At 36.8% G+C, this 21,126-nt stretch overlaps 1 protein-coding gene across 3 annotated transcripts in view; it reads right to left on the bottom strand.

The window, feature by feature from the left end:
• The window catches only part of Dach2 (dachshund family transcription factor 2), a 489,161-nt gene that overhangs the window by 97,298 nt on the left and 370,737 nt on the right, over positions 1-21,126 (bottom strand). For all 3 annotated transcript variants that reach the window (XM_029473281.1, XM_021153319.1, XM_021153320.1), the window contains one exon: positions 12,391-12,563. In XM_029473281.1, coding sequence (XP_029329141.1) covers positions 12,391-12,563 — 173 coding nt within the window. The remainder of the gene's footprint in view (positions 1-12,390; positions 12,564-21,126) is intronic.

The following is a 21,126-nucleotide window of genomic DNA, read 5'->3' as shown; positions in this document are numbered from 1 at the left end:
GGCAAATGGATGGATCTGGAGGGCATCATTCTGAGTGAGGTAACATATTCACAAAGGAACTCACACAATATGTACTCACTGATAAGTGGATATTAGCTCCAAAACTTAGGATACCCAAGATATAAGATACAATTTGNTAAACGCATGAAACTCAAGAAGAACGAAGACCAAAGTGTGGACACTGTGCCCCTTCTTGGAATTGGGAACAAAACAGCCATGGAAAGAGTTACAGAGATAAAGTTTGGAGCTATGAAGAAAGGATGGACCATCTAAAGACTGCCATATGCAGGGATCCATCCCATAATCAGCTTCCAAATGCTGACACCATTGCATACACTAGCAAGATTTTGCTGAAAGGACCCAGATATAGCTGTCTCTTGTGAGACAATGCCGGGGCCTAGCAAACACAGAAGTGGATACTCACAGTCAGCTATTGGATGGATCACAGGGCCCCCAATGGAGGAGCTAGAGAAAGTACCCAAGGAGCTAAAGGGAACTGCATCCCCATAGGTGGATCATTATTATGAACTAACCAGTACCCCAGAGCTCTTGACTCTAGCTGCATTTGTATCAAAAGATGGCCTAGTAGGCCATCACTGGAAAGAGAGGCCCATTGGACTTGCCAACTGTATATGCCCCAGGTACAGGGGAATGCCAGGGTCAAGGGGTGGGGGTGGGTGGGTGGGGGACTGGGGGGGGGGGGGGGTATTGGGGACTTTTTGGATAGCATTGGAAATGTAATTGAGGAAATTACCTAATAAAAAAAATAATAAAATAAATGTGTAACCTATGTGATGTTTAGATAAAGGACCCTCTCACCTCTCCAGTGTGAACAACTTATCATGGAAGAGGATGACAGATTAAGGGAATCAGCTGCAATATCTGCTCATAGCATGTAAATAGACTCAAGTGGCAGAATGTATATTCAGTGGAATCTGCAGGGAGTCTAAATTATGTTGTGAACTTGGAACTCTGCCATCCACCCAAACAAATAAACAAAGACAAACAACCCACCATTTAGATCCAGTGTATTTCCCTCTCATGTCCTAAAAGATAGTAACAGCTTTGTTTTGCTATAGAACACTTAGAGGAAGATTTAAGTAGTGATTTTCAGTAAATTCAAACAATCACCAAAAACCCTGTGCTGACTAATTTTGATACCAGATGTTCACATGCTAATGCCACTGCCTTGTGACCATTTCCTATCAATTCATTAATTGCCAGCTGCTCAGCCAAACAAGAAACATAGCTAAGCAGATGATATTGGTAAACAGCCAGATAACTGTTTCCAACTTAAATTCCTTAGATTTATCAGAGAAAACTATGGTGCAAAGGCATTTCAAAGCTTCTGAAAAAAATGCAGAAAATAATACACAACGTATCAGAGTCTCAACATGAAATATACCTATGTATCAGTCCTGGTTTTTTTCTTTCAGAATCTTGTCACATATAATGATATGTAACACTTGCCAGCCTAATGATCATAATGCTATTTCCAATTCATGTTATGGTTATATTACTTATTATCTACAAATGCTAATAGCTGAGCTGACACTAAAAGGATCTGAGCCAGAACTAAAATCTACTATGTGCTTGGCATAGCAACATCACCAAAGTAGGTTCTGATAAAATAACAAGAACAGGTAAAACAAATATGTGTCCCAAAGTATTATCTTTTCCACTTATGAAGTTCAAGCTTGTATTGCTGGTAGTTTACATTGAAAACTATTCTCCAAATTAATAAACATTAGATTCTTAACCTTAATACAGATATTTTTGAGTTCCTAATTACTCATGTTATGGATAGATGGAAGTCCAGTGTTTTCTATATGGCATATAGATGCTTAACCTCCAAGTTAAAGCCTAAATAGCGCAAAATGAAAACATTCATTAATTAATTAAGGTAAATTAGAACTCACATAAATGTTTTTGTTCCCTTTTAGTTGGACATTTCATAATTTATATAATAAATTTTAGTAGTTTTAACCCACATTTTCCTTTCTTATCACCCTTCCTCTCTCACTGAAAACCCTTCTATCTTTCCTAATTTCAAGCCATGTGTGTGTGTGTGTGTGTGTGTGTGTGTGTGTATGTGTGTGTGTATGTGTGCCCCATAAAGTTGAATTAGGTTCTTGTCTAGGCATGGAGAAGGTGGTTATTTATGGGAACAATGTAATCTCTCAGGGGAGGGTGGAAATCAACTTTCACACTGGTGTGTGTGTGTATGTGTGTGTGTTTGTGTGTGTGTGTGTGTATGCATGTGCACACACACACATGCGGGCATGAGCACCTATGTGTATTTGTGGCTGTGTGGGTATATGTGCAGGTGCCTACATAGAGCAGAGGCCATAGATATCTCTGAATTTGGAGTTACAGGCAGTGTACTTGGACTGGAGATATGGCTCAATAGTTAAGAGCAGCATATAATTTTGTTTTCAGGGAACTCAAGTTTGGATACTAGATGCTAGATCAAAATGAATACACTATGTCACAAGGAGATTAACCTATTTGTCTCAAGTAACATGGTGACAATGGGTGATAACAGGATTCTCATTTACACAAATAGTGTCTTACCATTTCTATTCATGCTTTAGTCTTAATTAGCTGCAAAGTATAATGACTAAACTCACAAATGGCATGAAAATGTGCAAATAGTTTTTATCTCCTATACCTGTTTCATATTTTTTCAAGCTTTAGGTAGCTCTTTCCCATAGATTAAAACAGTCCATCCTGGAGTATTGAGGCTTATAGGAAACAAAATTCCTGAAGTTCCTAAAGTAAGATTGGAAAGAGAAGTGGAACAGCTTGAGCTGTATGAAGAGAGATGGAACTTGAGTCTTGAGGGTAGAGAGGAGTAGCACACTGTGAGTGGCCACCCCTGCCAGCTGGGACCATGGGGAAGTCCTATCCCAAGCTGCCACTGAGGCCCATGTCTGAGCCCATGGCTATGCAGCAGCAGTGGTCAATGATGATGTCCATGGTTCTTTTACCATTAAAAAACATGGGGATGTCCCTGGTTAGGGCTGCTTTCAGGGACCACATGGATATCCAGCGACTGTGTATAATTGTCATTCCCTCCTACCACCCCCCCCAACACACACACCTTGCTCCTTAAGACCTGCAGCAGTTGGGAGAGTTCCCCTGGGGAACATGAGAGCAGGGTAACTGGCCCTGCTCTTTTGCAGCTGCAGCATGCAGGAGAGTAGGTCCTGCATCTTGCCTGTGCAGCACAGTAGTGCTGACCCTGGGCAAGGGGTAGTGGGTTAGCCAGTCCTCAGGACAAGGTGAGTGAGAGCTGACCCCACCATTGATCTGCCAGGAGGTGGGGTGTGGCAAAGGCCATGCCCTTGCCCTCCCCCCTCCACTTGTGTCAGTATGGAGAACTGGCCTTGGAGTGATAAGAGTTGGTGTGTTGGCCCTGTGCTTCACCAACCTGCAGCACTCAAGAGAGGACAGGCCTGAAACTTGCCTGGGCATCCCAGTAAAGCTGATCTGATGAAGGGAGGTCAGGTGAGCTGTCCTAGATGCATGGGAAAGCTAGCCACCCCCACTTATCTGAGGTGATGTGGGTACAGGGGTGATTCCTCCCTCTCCCCCTCTTGCTGCCTGCAGTAGCCAGGAGTGATGACCCTGGATTTATGAGAGGAAGAGCAATAACTCTGACCCCTTCACTTGCTCTAGCACTCTGGGGAGAGGACCCTGCACCAAACCTGGGCAATATAGTGGAGCTGTCCCTAATGGCAAAGGTACTAGAGAACCAGCCTGGAGAGTGTAAGAGCATAGCTGTCCCAGCCCCTCATAGGCTATAACAAGTGTAAGAGTGGATCCTGAACTTGGCAGCACAGTCAAGGTGAGCTGTCCCTGAGGTATGAGAGCAGGAGTGCTGACCTTGACTCCTATCATTGGCAGCTTTGAGTGGCCTAGCTGTAACAGTGCTGAAGAGCACATCATGGTGATACAGATGAGGAAAAACAGGCAGACTGACCACCTCAAATATCGCCCAGGCCCAGATCCAGGACTCTGAATTGGGTCTATATCCTATGCAAATCACTGGAACTTGTGAAAGAACCAGTCCTGCTGTTCCAAAGCTGCAGGATCTCCATGACATGGGACAACAAAAGAATAGCCAAAGAAGTCCCAATGAGGATTCAATATGGATGATGTCAAAGAAGCCAAAGAAGTCAAACCAAACTAACGACTCATTGAAATGAACATTTGAAAGTGAAGATATGTGGACAAAGGGGCATACTGTGACATACTATAGCTTCTACAGTGAGATATTGTCTATGTTTTGTTTTTTTGTTATTTGTTTGCTTATAAGTTTTATTTGGAGAGGGTATTGCGGGAGCTAAGGGCTGATATGAAGGAGTGGGTAGGTGAGCAGGACTGGGGTGCATTATGTGAAACTCAGCAAAGAATCAATAAAAAGTTTAAAAAGAAAGAATTTAATTGAGCAGGATTCTATGGACTACTAGGTGATTAGTGTTGTTCTTGATCCCAATGGTAGGTCATGATCATTATTAGGTAGGAGACCATTTGATAAATCTGTGTGACTTAGTTTTACATGTAATTTGGATTTATAGTGTGCTAGGCAATCTGAAAAAAAGAAAGCAAAATTGAAATCTAAACAACAAGTTTTTTTCTGGATCTCTTGGAAGTAAGTATATCATGACTTTTGTTGACCTGGAATTAGGGAAATGATTACAGAAAGAAAAATATCTGTGATATTAAACTTCAATAAGAATTTTTTCTACATAGCAGTTCATAAATGGGGTAAATGATAGAAAAGTGCAAAATTAAAAAAAAAAATCTTGTCCCACATAAGTTATATGCATTCAGAAAAATTTGTTCATTTCTTTTCTTTAGAAAGGTATACTGGAATTGTTCATTCAGCATGTGAAACTCTTAGAAATTGTAGCTAAGGGAAAGGTTTCAGTATGAGCCACTTCAAAGTACCACACTGTCATACCCAAGATTTCTCCAGACTGACATCCACAGCAGGCAAGAGAATTAGCTCATTGCCTCTAGGCCTTGTGCCAAGCTAAGCAGCTTGAGAAGTCCCCATTGAGCCCATCATGATTGGACATAGGCATATGAAAGAGGCCCCAGGTAGCACCCCAGGATAAAGAAGCTGGATTGCTCATAAAAAAATGATTACAGATCATAGAGAGCTTAATATAATAAGACCTGCCATTCATACTGCTATACTTAATATTGTTCTTTTAATGAACAATTCATACAAGTCATGGAATCTTTTCATGCTGTATTAGACCATGCTGATATGTTTATTTAGTATCTCCTTACTTGCTGAACCCTGGTATGAAGTAGAACTAGCTTGGACTGAAAGGTGGTTACCCTTCTTAAGGCTTGCCCATACTTCCTGTGAAAAGCTTCATTACATGGAAAGTAAAACATTGAGTGTGTAAGAGATTTGAAAAAGCATCTGGCAGAACAGTATAAGAAGCTGAAGTATTTAAAGTAATGTATTCTGTAAAGGTGGGAAAACACACTTCCAGAACCTACAGAGCAGTTAGACTAAATGAGGGATGGATTCCTAAAAATAACTCTATTTTGCTCAATGGATATTGTACTAGATTCTTCTCTGAACATTTATCTTTACATTTATAAATTGGTATAGCTCTTGCTCTTCATCAGACAAGCTTCTTGGAGTAGAGGGAGGTTAATGACTCACAACTGCTTAAAGAACAGAAAATATGGGTCTTTGGAGTGCTCAGCCAAAATGGGACTTATATTTTATAAACAATATCCCCCCCAAAACTAAGGAATCATCATGGATGTTGGGGCAGAAAGACTGAAAGTATCATAAGTTGGAGAAGAATGCTGAATAACTGTATCTTCTGGAAATGACAGGACTGCTGCCTTATGGGAATAAGATAAGAGCCTATCATAAGATAGAGCCTATCAAAATGCCATCATAGAGACAGGAAAATCTCTTGAAGCTCCAATGCCTAGATGTTGGGAGCTATGGCTGCTGAGGGAAGGAGAGTCAATTTTCTTTAGTGATATGTCTCTGCTAGTTTGTTCATGCTCTAGTAGATGATCCTATTCATTCAATTATACAAAGAATTAATCAGATTCCACTGATTTATTTATTTTCAACAAAAGAGGGCATGTAATTGGAAGAGTACATGGTTGAGTGAGTCTTGAAGGAGTTAGAGAAATTGAAGATAGATATGACACACACAAACTATATCCAAATGAAATTCTAAGACACTTAAAGGACAAATTAAAAGAAACCTATTGGCCAAGGAAAGAGTTGACACTATTGTCACTGTTCTTGGACTTATACCAGTATTAGGATATAAATGTCTACTGCTCAAATGAAACATCCTTTGAATGCAGGACATAGGTATATTAAGCTTTTCACTGCTGGCTTCCTTACAAAGTACAAGGATATTTCTTCCATGATATTGTTGTAGAATTATTGTCAATAGTTCTAATGAAAACTCCATGTGATATGCTGTTAAAATGCTAGACAATATGTGCCTGTTGTTATAATACTGGTAGGACATTCATAAATTTAGCCAATACCTTTCCAATTGGATTCATAATCCCCTAACAGGGCACAACTCTAATCTAGTGCTACTGTAATGTAGAGCAAAGGCTTGTGAGTAGGGTAGTCATAGATCCCAATGGAAAATAACTGCTATTAAATGCAAGCTGTATGTCTGTCAAATTTAATTCTAGATATTTGCATTTATGTCCAAAAACTATTATTGCTGTCAGCTTCAGTCAGGTATGGGGAACAATTACTTTCTTCAGTGAATTGTGCTACATAACAGAGACTCATATCTAGTTATACTCCTAAGGAAAAAAATGACTGTTTCAGTGACATAATACCCTGATGGAAGAAAATAATCAGACACATACATACATTACCCCATCTGAGGCTCATTAAACACCACAAAAGAAAGGAAAGGAAGAATTTAAGATTCAGACAAGGAGAAGGATGTTGTGTGGTTATTTTCCCCAAATTGAAATATCCCACCTAGAGATAGGGGCTTATAAAAAAAATCTCAGGAAATAAAACCTACAATGTCCAGGAATCTCCTGAATCCTGTAAGCTTGAAAAGTCCTCTCCCTAAGGTTGCATAAGTAATGAAATTGCAAGGAAAAGAAGACCATCCAGTCAACTGAACTGTATGCAAAGTATGCAGGGAACACTAGGAATGAGGCATCTGTGATTCTTCAACCATGCTGAGTTACCTAAGTAACCCCACCAATACTCTTGGAAGTAACTCCAATAAATGTACGGTTCATTAGCCGAGACTTGTGAAGAAATACTTCTTTGTTGGGTAACAGGGGCCCTATATTTAATGAGTAGTCATTTGTTCACAGGTTCTCAAGAACTATAATAGAACAAGGAAAAATGTACTCATTTGAGCACATTAAATTTTTTGTAAATCATTAAATTTGTGTTTACTCTACATTCAAATTGACAATAACAAAAATAATAGTAATACATAGCAATGACTCTTTTCTTAAAATCAACAAGGCTAATTGAAATACACAGGTTGATATGTACTTCTTTTTTAACCATGTATTTGTTCACTTATTTGGTGTGTGTGTGTGTGTTTGTGTGTGTGTGTGTTTGTGTGTGTGTGTGTGTGTGTTTGTGTGTGTGTNTGTGTGTGTGTGTGTGTGTGTTTGTGTGTGTGTGTTTGTGTGTGTGTGTGTCTGTGTGTGTGTGTGAGAGAGAGAGAGAGGGGGGGGGAGGGAGGGAGAGAGACAGAGACATAGCATTTATAGAGTTCAGAGAATTGGTTCTTTATACAACATGCAGATCCTGGGAACTGAACTTAGGTTATGAGACTTAGCAGAAAATATTCTCTTGTTGGAAAATCTCATTAGGCCTCTCATGTTGATTTTTAAATAAACTTACTGTTTATTTTTGAAAGATAGCTGATGGTTTTGTACTTTTCAACTACAGTATGGAATGCAGTTAAAGCCAATAAAAGTTACTGCAATGATAGAAATCTTACTTGTTCTTATTGCCCAATGTATTAGCCACACATAACATGTTGTTATTGAATAATTGAAATGTGACTAATTACAACCAAGAAATCATGGAATTCATCTTGCTTAATTGATTAAAATTGAAATAATAACATGTAGCAAGTACCTACTATTGCAAGCATCTGAGTTACAGTAGGATTATTCTATGTAGCTAAAAATGATTTTAAAATAGTAAGTACTACACCTACAGCCATACAGTGGATGGAGCTTGGAGACTCTTACATAAGAATAGGAGGAAGGATTTTGGGACCCAAAGGAAATAGGAAATCCACAGATAGACCAATAGAGTCAATTAACCTGTACCCTTGGGGCTTTCAGAGTTTTGAACCATCAACCAAAGAACATACATGGACTGGACCTAAGCCTCCCTGCACACATGTAGCAGATGTGCATCTTGGTCTTCATGTGGGTTCCGAACAACTAGAGCAGGCCTTTATTAAAAGCTGTTGCCCGTCTGAGGGACATTTTCTTCCAGCTGGGCTGCCTTGTCTGGCCTTAGTGGGAGAGGAAGCAAGCAGAGACTTGAAGTACCAGAATGGGGGAAGGAATACATTAGGTACCCCTACCTGCTCACAGGAGAAGGGGAGGGTGAATGGGAAAAGTATTGTGTGAGAAATTGACAAGGAGGGGAATGTAAATAGAAGAAGAAGAAGAAGAAGTCATTCATGTAAATAAAGAAATCTATCAAAAACAATAAATATATTTTTCTAATATGTCTAAGACCTCAAAAAATCTATTATTTTCTCTTTTTGGGGGGAGGAAAAGAACATTTTAAAACTGTGGTGAAATTATTTATATAATTTGAAGAAAATGATTCAAATCTAATTCTGTCCAGCTATCTTTAATCTTGAGGTCATTCTGTGTTAAAGCATAGGTATAAATTACATTGATAATCAAACTCCCTATTACTTTTTTGATAATTTTCCAAACTTTTAGTTTGTTATGTTTTCCTGATACATTGAAAACAAATAGAGAAATAAATTGATTGGAAAATTTGTTTTTGTTTAGCTTAATTAACATCCAGGAATTTGACATAGATGTGTTTGCAAAAGCTTTCATATTATTTGGAGGGCTTTAATATAAATGTGTTCTGTTGAAGGCTACTCCTCCAGGATCAATGTTAAATTTTTTTGATTTTATAGTTTACTTATTGTACTTGTAGGGGCATGGAATCAGTGTTGGTGAGAATATTTGTGTTACAGAAATCGACTTAAGTCTAGATCTATATTGTGGTGGAATTGTTCTTTTGGTTTGTTGTTGTTTTTGTTCTGCTGCTACTGCTGCTGGTGATGGTGGTAGTGGTAGTGGTGAGAGCTGATTTCCAGGCACAGTATTGGATAATGGCTCAAATAAGAGAGCTTGAAAACTGAACTTGTAAATTACCAACAGTAATCTGAGCCTTTTGATTTGTATGTAATATTCAACATAATTTGACTAAGCTTGTTGGAAATTCATATAAATACACTAAATGGTATGTCCATCTGATTCTGTAAGCATTTAAATAACCAAATATACAGTGTAAAATATGAAAGTAATACATCCTTTCATCTCAGCAAGGATAGACCATCTAGAGACTGCCATACCTGGGGATCTATCCCATAATCAGCCTTCAAACGCTGACACCATTGCATACACTAGCAAGGTTTTGCTAAAAGGACCCAGATAGAGCTGTCTCTTATGAGGCTATGCCAGGGCCTAGCAATCATAGAAGTGGACAGAAGTGGAGGCTCACAGTCAGCTATTGGATGGATCACGGGGCCCCCAATGGAAGAGCTAGAGAAAGGACCCAAGGAGCTAAAGGGGTCTGCAACCCTATAGGTGGAACAACAATATGAACTAACCAGTACCCCCTACCCCAAGCTCGTGTTTCTAGCTGCATATGTATCAGAAGAGGGCCTAGTCGGCCATCAATGGAAAGAGAGGCCCATTGGTCTTGTAAACTTTATATGCCTTAGTACATGGGAATGACAGGGCCAAGAAGTGGGAGTGGGTGGGTAGGGGAGTGGGAGGGTATGGGGGACTTTTGGGATAGCATTGGAAATTTAAATGAAGAAAATACCTAATAATAATAACAACAACAACAACAACAACAACAACAACAATAATAATAATAAAGTGATACATATACTCTAGGAAGACTCAGCCACAATTGTCTGTATCCCATAAGTTTAAATGGTCTCTTTTAGAGATTTTAATATAATCATTATTGCTCCCTCCCCTGTCACCCTCCCCAGTCATTCTATATACCCTCATTATTATCAAATTCATAGCTTACTTTCTCATTACTTTTTATTCAACACATAGACAAATTCATTTTTAAGAATTTCAAAATTGGAGATAAAGAAAAATTCTAGTAAAATTATAAGCATAGACTTGGCAATAAACTTTGAGTATTTTACTTTGGCAAACATTTTATGAATTTTAGAAAAATTAAGCATATTGCATTTTTGTAACTTGTCCTACTCCCTTATTTTGTATATGAAATTTTGATATCTATCTATGTTTTAAATTGATTCTGTGAAAGAAGGGAAAGAAGGATTTTAGTAGCCAGAGGTGTCAAGGACATGACAAGAGCAGAAGCCACAGAAGAAGCTAATCAGGCAGAGCTCAGTGACTCGCTCACAGAGATTAAACCAAGAGTCATGAGCCTGTATGGGTTTGTACTGCAGCTTGGTGTTTTGGTGGGACTCCTAATATTGGTAGCGGAGGCTGTCTTTTGAGTACTTTGCCTGCTTTGGGGAAATTTTTCCTCCTACTGGGTTGCCTTGTCCAGCCTTAATATGAGGGGATGCACCTAATCTTATTGCAACTTTTTATGCCGTGTTTTGTTGATAGTTCTTGGATAGCTGCCCTCTTTCTAAAGGAAAACTGAGAAGGGGATCTGGGAGAGAAGAGAGGCAGTAGAGGAGAGGGCCTGGAAAGAGAGAAGGTAGGTCAGGGTGTAATATATGAGAAAAGAATAGATTTTCAAAGATCGATTATATTAGTCAATAAACAGGAGGTTTGTATGAAATAAGCTACTGAGATTTTTGCCTAATATAAAGTAAATTTGTAATAGTAAAACATTTCATAATTAGAACATTTATTTCTGTATAAAAGTACTAAAATTTTTGATTATATAGTTTTGAAGAAATAATGAGTTTAATTCAGATGTTCTGTAAAACAATGAACAGTATTTATTTAAATATATTCTGTTTATTTAGCAAAAGTTATTCTACAAATGTAAATGAAGAAATGTGACCTTGAACTCAGAAATCCACCTGTCTCTGCCTCCCAAATGCTGGGATTAAAGGCATATGCCACCACTGCCAACATCACAAAGGTGGTACGAAACTGAGTGTGGGTGCAGGGCACTCAACCCAGGGCCTCTGCACTTCTGCAAAAATTACAAGTGCTCTAGACCATAGAGCCTAGTCCATAATTTAAGAAATATCTTTAGACAACTTGTTCACAAAGGTGACTGTAATTCTTAGTTAAATCTGTGTGAAAATATTTTAAAAAGTAGGATATTTTTACATGAACACTGAAATATATGATACTATATAAAAACGATCACATTTCCAGTTAAAGTCCATCAACTGTAATGCATTTCCTAATATCAGAAAAGGTCTTCTCCTAGTTTGACATGCTAGATGAATGGACATGGGTCTGGCTATGTCTATCCTGTCAATGCTAGAGCTACTGAACTGCATGACAATTGCTAACTTTTTATGTTGGCAATCTGAACTCAGGCCTTCATGGTTTGGTGATAGTGCTTCAATGACTGACCCATTTCCTAGCTATGCTGTACTGGATTTAACAGATATTTTGTTCATATTATCTCTAGTCAGTCAAGTAGAATAGAGAATTACTGTGATTTTCATTTTATAATTGAAGAAATGTATTCAAGAGAGGGACATATCATTTTTCAGGCCATTTAATCAATTGGTGGCAAACTAGAACTGGGACCAAAGCCTGTTTGAGTATAAATATTGTACAGTAAAGAATACCTTACAATTTTCACTTAAATTTCAAAAAGATGCACAATGTTGCATCATCTCATTCCACAAATGGGAATGTGTTTTACATTACAGTCCTCCCTGTGATTAGTTTGGCTGCATATCTTATATACAGTGCACTTGATTTTAAGACACAAGATTTGAGTAAAAGAGAGATCTGTGGCAGTAAAAAGACAACAAACCTGAGCAATAACAAAACCCAGCAGGCCTAGTCAGAAACCAGACTCAAAAACACTGCATAATATTAGAGTCAATGATCTATGTGTTATTACTGAAGATTTAGTGGTACTGCTGATATTTATCAAAATTTGTACATAATCAATACCCTCATCTTCTTCAAAATAGTGATTCCTACCTTTATAACAGAGGCACCAGCTCTGGAGAGTGGACTGTGAATCTGGGCTGCAGCAGCCATGTTGGCAATAGTATTGAGATGATTCATCTGATTCATTGCCATGGCAACTGATGCAGGAGGTAAGCTGACTGGAAGTAGGGGATGAGGCATCATCATAAATGGGAGATCCAGACCTAAAAGAGACAGTGCACATTAAAATATTTACATAATAGCATGAGGAAGATTTTCTAAAGCATCCTTGTTCATTATTATACCATTTTAAAATTGTTTTATTGCACAATAGTAACATTTTGGACCATCAGTACTATCAATAGAATCTTTTGATATTCACATAGTTTCTGGCATGTCACTTCCTTTAACAGATGTTAATAGGTGATTTAGTCAGGCAGAATACAAATTGCCTAAGTTTCAAACTATTAAAGAAAATATGTCAATAAAAGGAATGCTTACAACTCCAACTTTATGTCTTTGATAATAGAGAATAAGTATCATGTTAAAGTCCTAACCTGCTTTCAATTATAGTAGCAAATGTCAATGTTGTTTATATTACCAGGAATCCAATACTTTTTTTTTATAAGTTGAAATAATTTTCAAGTATTTTAGATATCCTAAGGCATAACTCTTAAACTGTTATGCATTCCACTTGTAATAGTCACAGACATGTCATTAAGAAAAATGCTGCAAACTAAAATAATTGTCTACTTTACTTACTACTTATTAAGTTGTCAGAATTTAGAAGTGTCTTTGAAGAGATGCAAGATGAAGTTAGACTAATCATGTAAACATCAGTATTTTAAAATGTATTTTGAATTTTTTCCTACAGTATTGTGGGCATTTTGGACAGTGCTATAAAACAATGTTTTTAAACATGTTCTAAAACAGCATTACCTACTTTATACAATTTACAATGGGCTATGCAAATACTATGGACAGCACTCATATTGATCCTACCAACAATAACAAAAAGTAGTTTATTTTCCTCTCTGACATACTTTCAGAGTGTTTTAGGAGTGTTTTCAGCAGACACTGATGTCCAATTTATCAAACCATTAATAGAAGTAATACTATCACTCAATCATATGATATAGGTAACACTTGTCTCCCATTCTGTGAATTTGTATGTTAGACATAAAATTTAAAATGAAACACAACTTAGTTAGAGGTTGAACGGAAAAAGTGGATTTATTTGGGGTGTGCCTTCTGAATTCAATTGTGATGGTTAATTTAAAGCTGTTGAGAAGTACAATGAGAACAAAAAACAATAAAATATAAGTCCAGATTATAGGCTCTTGCAACATTTAAGTGACCATTGAAGTTTTAAAAACTTCCTAAGTAATAAAAACACCTGTCCTTAATGTTTATGGGGTGGAAAGCTATGAAATGCAGTCATGAGAGTTGCCCAAGGGTTAAAAGAAGCCTAGACATTTAAATAATTCATCAAAGTCCAGAAAGGGAATGTTTTGTCCACTTTATGACTATGTGTTGAATAAAAGCCCCTATCCATATTATAGCATTCAATATTTAAGTACATTTTAGAAACAATTTATGACATCAATGTACTAGATATCAAAGATTTCTCTTTTATCACTAGCAAAGAATAACAACATTGAATTCCACTATAATGCATTTAGTTTTTTCTCAAAGGAATAGCAAAAATATGTCTTAATTTCAATAGACATGTGTTCCTAATATATTTGTATACAATCTACAACAATCTATTGGAAGTTATTGTTTCTGAAATTCCTTCTGAAGTACTTAATTATAAATTGATATATAAACATATTTGTATAATTATGGGTACAAAGTGACATTATAATGATGGATTGAATGTGGCTAACAAACACACACATATTCATCTCAAATACTTATAATTCTAAGAGTACTGTTCTAAGTGAAATAAACTAAACACACAGAGATCACATGATCTCTCATATATGTGGAAACTCTCAAAGTAGAAATTGCTTGTCAGTCTTACCAAATTACTTGCATTTTTATGCATTTACATAACTTACTAATCATGCACTTCATATGACAGAATAGTAACATATGATTATTATTAAGATTCATATTAATCCTAAAATATTTACCTATTATTCCATATAATAAGCATTGATAACCTTACATGGTTCTCTTAACAAATTCAAAATAGTTTTAAACTATGATTGTTGTTTATATTCACAATATTTTACTCAAAAATTAAACTGTGTATTAAAAGTTGCTATCCATGTCTCTTTTTACTCTCAAAACCTTTAATATGTTTTAGTGTAATTTATATTTCCCTTAATTGTGTAATGATATATTCTCATTTTCAAATGATATTCAATATCACCCAGACACCATCTGGCCACATCAAGTAATATGCTTACTTAAAAGCCAATTGACATGTAAACTAAATGCAAACTACAAACAGAATTTAACAGTCCATTGGTAGTTTTAAAATATAATTCACCAAATATTTCAAATAACCATGAAAAACTAAAGAGTAACATTTTTAGATTCTAATCTGCAGTACCTAATTGCCAATTGGCTAAAATTCCTCAGACTCTAAGCTAATATTTACATTGGATGCCAGTTTAAAAGTGACCCCAACATCAGCTACACATGGAAAGCATATACAAATATTGAATTACTTAAGTCAACCCTTTGCTAAAGCTGGAAACATTAAATTAAAACCCATCAACATTATAAAACATGATAGCAATGTGGTTTATTGAATTTACATGCTAGATATGTATATAGACTTTTAATATCATGGTGATGAAGATAAATCTGAGTTTAAAAAATAATCATCAGGATGTGTCTTCTCATTCCTCTGAACTACAAGGACCTAATGCAAGCTATTATCAGCATCATTTCAGCTGTACCTTAAATGCAAGCTATTATCAGCATCATTTCGGCTGTACCTTAAATGCAAGCTATTATCAGCATCATTTCGGCTGTACCTTAGTGTTCTAGTAACTACTAACATTCTAATATGAATGCATCTACCACCTCTTCCTAATCATAAAGACTACAAACTTCAGTTATACGCCAATTGTCCATCTAAATCTGACATCAATTTGTTTATTAATTTTTATCGAATCTTTTCATTTCTATAGTGATATCAGATAGCACTCCCTTCAGTAACAATTCCCAGTGTCTTTGGCTGTTCTTCTTAAGCCATTTCAGTTACCCCTTAACTTCAATTTGTAAATTTTTAATGATTAATTTCTACCCTAGAATAACACACACATAATTAGTTTGGTCACTGAATTTCTAATTCTTCAGTCTAGCCCTACAGTACTATTTATATTTATCTACAGTTGTAACTCACCATAGCATCACCTCACATGGATGACCGGTTAGAAGAATTGTATCTCTAACCCAGCATAACACAGAACAACACAACAAATTTTAAAAGATGAAATCTCATTTTATTAAGGAATTTTTTGCTTCTCCCAGTGGTGGATCCCCTTATTGGCTGTCCAATGCAGAATAGTCATTCATGAAACCATATATATGTATTAACAATAAAAACAGTCTAAGGAGGTTGTAGTTATGTTCTCTAACATACACATACATACACACAAATAGATGGGGGATAGTGATGCAATTCTATCTTAATTTATAACATTAAGACTATCTGCACCTTTAGGTTTGTAGAAAAGATAAGCAAAAATTTTTGCTATACAGTACCCCCACTCTCCCTACATAACTAACCTTTTTATTAGTATCCTAAATTACTTTAGTATATTATTAACAAGCATATCAATACTTATAAATTATTATTCATCAAATTACTTAGTTTATACTAGAAGTCAAATTTTGAATTATACCTCCCCAAGTAATAAAAATGTATAATATTTTAGATCTATTATTTTAGTTATCATACAGAATGATTTCATTATATCAAAGTACACTGTGATTTTTCTCTTGAGCTTTCTATTAGAATATTAACCTCTGGCAACTACTAAACTTTATTCTATCTCTATAGATTTGCTTTTATTCTAGGGTCATATAGTCAGACTCATGCATTATTTAGCCTTTTCAGATGCTTTGTTTTACACTTACTAATGTGCATATAACACTCATTCATGTTTATATGAGGAATGCTAGGATATGTGTGTGTGTTTGTGTGTGTATATATATATATATATATGTATATATATATTTAATATATTTACAGTCCAGACATTACTCCCCTCCCAGTCCCCCTTCCCACAATTCCCACAGTTCCACATCATATTCTACCTCCTGCATCTACATCCAAGAGGATGTTCCACCCCTGCTGCCAGCCTTCCTCATCCTCTGGGCCCTCAAGTCTCTCAAGGGTAAGGCACATCTCACACTGAAGCCAGACACAGCAGTTATTGGTTTTATATATATATATATATATATATATATATATATATATATATATATATATATATATATATATGTCAGAGGTCTCAGAACAGCTCATGTATGCTGCCTGGTTGATATCTCAGTGTCTGAAAGATCTCAAGGGTCCAGGAAAGTTGAGACTGCTGCTCTTTTTTATGGGGTCGCCCTCCTCAGCTTCTTCCAGCTTTTCCCTAATTCAACCACAGGGGTCCCAGACTTCAGTCCATTGGTTGGGTGTAAGTATCTACATCTGTCTTAGTCAGCTGATTGTAGGGTCTCACTGAGTGCAGCCATGCTAGGCTCCTTTCTGCAAGCATACCATAGCATCAGTAATAGTGCCAAGCCTTTAGATGGATCCCAAGTTGGGCCTGTCACTGGACTTCCTTTCCCTCAGGCTCCTCTCCATTTCTGTCCCTGCAGTTCTTTCAGAAAAGAACAATTCTGGGTCAGACTTCTTGACATTGGATAGCAACCCAATCTAGCCACTTGATGCCCCTTTCTTTCTGCTGGTGGTGAACTCTAAATGTTCCCTCTCCCCACTGTAGAGCATTTCATCCAAGGTCCCTCCCTTTGAGTCCTGAGAGTCTCTCATCTCTCAAGTCTCTGGTACTTGCTAGAGGGTCCCCCCACATCACACTCTCCAAAGTTTCATGTTTCCATTCACCAAACAGCCCAATCAAAAAATGGGGTATAGAGTTAAACAGAGAATTCACAGCAGGGGAATCTTGAATGGCAGAGAAGCACTTATCAAAGAAATGTTCAAAGTCCTTAGTCAACAGAGAAATACAAGTCGAATTCCACCTTAAAGCAGTCAGAATAGGCTGTGTATTTTTACTTTAATTGTTCTATATATAACATTTATTATCATAGTTTTTGACCCATTTACCTATTTAAATACACCCTGTTTGCTTTCAATATTTAGTAATTATAAAGTTATCCTAATCTTTAATGTATAGGTGTTTGTGTTGGCACATGTTTCACATTAATTAGTAAAATATGAAAAATTGTATTTGGTTTGTAAAATGGGCCAACATTATTTCAAAAGTGACTCTGCTGGTTTCAATTTTACTGAGTATCAAAGCATTTTCTTTATGATTGACAATTGTGTAAGCAGGATATGTTTGAGACAGTTTTGGATGTTATATATTGTAATATTTTATAATGAAATCTCACTTGAATTTATAAATTCCTAATGACATATGATGCAAAAATTGCTTTAATAAGCTTATTTTTCTACCCATATATTGTTGAAGTTTATGTTCAAGTTTCTGTCTATATTTTACTTATACAAATGTGTGTGTGTGTTCAATATAGTACTCAAAGTCCTGGCCAATGCAATTAGAAAACAAAAGGAGGTCAAAGGGCTACAAATTAGAAAGGAAGAAGTTAAAATATCACTATTTGCAAGTGATATGATAGTATATTTAAGTGACTCCAAAAATTCCACCAGAGAACTCCTAAACCTGATAAACAACTTCAGCAAAGTGGCTGAATATAAAATTAACTCAAACAAATCAGTGGCCTTTCTCTACACAAAGGATAAATAGGCTGATAAAGAAATTAGGGAAACAATGCCCTTCACAATAGTCACAAATAATATAAAATACCTTGGTGTGACTCTAAGCAAGTGAAAGATCTGTATGACAAGAACTACAAGTCTTTGAAGAAAGAAATCGAAGAGCTCTCAGAAGATGGAAATATTTCCCATGCTAATGGATTGGTAAGATTAATATAGTAAAAATGGCTATCTGTGTAAAGCAATCTACAGATTCAATTCAATCCCCATCAAAATTCCAACTCAATTCTTCACAGGGTTGGAAAGAGGAATTTCCAAATTCATCTGAAATAACAAAAAACCCAGGATACTTAAAACTATTCTCAACAATAAAAGAATTTCTGGGGAAAACACCATCCCTGTCCTCAAGCTGTACTACAGAGAAATTGTGATAAAAACTGCATGGTATTAGTACAGTGACAGGCAAGTAGATAAATGGAATAGAATTGAAGACCCAGAAATGAACCCACACACCTATGGTCACTTGATCTTTGACAAAGGAGCTAAAACCATCCAGTGGAAAAAAGACAGCATTTTCAATAAATGGTGCTGGCACAACTGGCAGTTATCATGAAGAAGAATGTGAATTGATCCATTCTTATCTCCTTGTACAAAGCTCAAATCTAAGTGGATCAAAGACCTCCACATAAAACCAGATATACTGCAACTAGTAGAAAAGAAAGTGAAGAAGAACCTTGAGCACATGGGCATAGGGGAAATTTTCCTGAACAGAACACCAATAGCTTATGCTCTTAGATCAAGAATTGACAAATGGGACCTTTAAAATTGCAAAGCTTCTCTAAGGCAAAGGACACTGTCAGTATGACAAAATAGCAATTAACAGATGGGGAAAAGATCTTTGCCAACCCTGTATCTATATATATATATATATATATATATATATATATATATATATCCAATATATAAAAGAATTCAAGAAGTTAGACTCTAGAGAACCAATAACCCTATTTAAAATGGGGTACAGAGCTAAATAGAATTCTCAACTGAGGAGTACTGCATGGCTGAGAAGCACCTAAAGAAATGTTCAACATTTTTAGTCATCAGGGAAATGCAAATCAAAACAACCCTGAGAGTCCACCTTACAGCATTCAGAATGGCTAAGTTAAAAAACTCAGGTGACCGTAGATGCTGGTGAGGATGTGAGGAAAGAGGAACACTCCTCCATTGCTGGTGGGATTGCAAGTTGGTACAAATACTCTGGAAATCAATCTGGAGGTTCCTCAGAAAATTTGACATAGTACTACCGGCTCCAGAAATACCACTCCTCGGCATATACCCAGAATCTGCTTCATCTTGTAATAAGAACACATGATCCACTGTGTTCATAGCAGCCTTATTTATAATAGCCAGAAGATGGAAAGAACCCAGATCTCCCTCAACAGAGGAATGGATACAGAAAATGTTGTACATTTACACAATGGAGTAATACGCAGCTATTAAAAACAATGAATTCATGAAATTCTTAGGTAAATGTATGGAACTAGAAAATATTATCCTGAGTGAGATAACCCAATCACAAAAGAACAAACATGGTATGCACTCACTGATAAGTGGATCTTAGCACAGAAATTCGGAATACTTAAGATACCATGCACAGATGATGCTCAAGAAGGTGACAGACCAAAGTGTGGACACTTCAGTCCTTCTTAGAAGGGGGATCAAAATACCCATGGGACGAGATACAAAGATAAGTGTGGAACAGTAACTGAAGGAAAGGCCATTTAGAGACTGCTCCACCTGGGAATCCATCCCATGTACAGTTACTAAACCCAGACACTATTGTTGATTCCAAGAAGTGCTTGCTGACAGGAGCCTGATATAGCTGTCTCCTTGAAAGGCTCCAGTGCCTGACAAATACAGAAGTGGATGCTCTCAGGAAAATATTGGATACAGGATTCACAATGGAGGAGCTTGAGAAAGGTCCCAAGGAGCTGAAGGGTTTGCAGCCCCATAAGAGAAAAAGCAATATGAAACAACCACAACCCCCAGAGCTCCCAGGAAATAGAACACCAACCAAAGAGTATAAATAGAGGGTCTCATGTCCCCAGCCACATATGTTGCAGAGGATGGCCTTGTGGGACATCAATGAGAGGAGAGAACCTTGGTCCTGTCAAGGATCAATGCCCCAGTGTAGGGGAATGCCATGACAGGGAAGCGGGAGTGGGTGGGTTAGTGAGCAGGGGGAGGGGGAATGGGACAGAGGGGTTTTAAGAGGGGAAATGGGATAACATTTGAAATATAAATAAAGAAAATATCTAATAAAGCATTTTATAAAAAAACTTGGTCATCATGAATTTTGTAGGAATATGGATAAAACTAGAAAATATCATCCTAAGTGTGGTAACCCATTCCCACAAGGACATGCATATGTACCCTCTGATAAGTGGATATTAGCCATAAAGTACAGAATACACATAATACATAGACCCAAAGAAGTTAAATAAGCAGGAAGCCCCAAATTTCACACTTAGAAGGGGAAATAAAATAGTCATAGCAGGAGAGAAGTAGCAGGAAATAAGCTAGCAGGAGAGAAGTAGGAAGGAGTGAGGAGGGCAAGGAGAATGGGGAGGCAAGAGCAGGTGCAGAGAGACACAGGAGAGAGGCCTAGAGGCCCTGATAATTATTGAAATTATGCAGCTGCCCCAGATGCTTGGGATAGGGGACACTTCCAGGATTTCAATGTGGTGACCTTAACATAGAAAAAAAAATGTGTGTTTTACAGAGATTTCAATGGATACAGAAATTATGGTACATTTACACAATGGAGTACTACTCAGCTATTAAAAAGAATGAATTTA

The sequence above is a fragment of the Mus caroli genome, chromosome X, assembly GCF_900094665.2.
Source record: "Mus caroli chromosome X, CAROLI_EIJ_v1.1, whole genome shotgun sequence".
NCBI classification, from domain to species: domain Eukaryota; kingdom Metazoa; phylum Chordata; class Mammalia; order Rodentia; family Muridae; genus Mus; species Mus caroli.
Note: the sequence above shows the minus strand (reverse complement) of the source record. Positions and strands in the feature narration are given on the sequence as shown.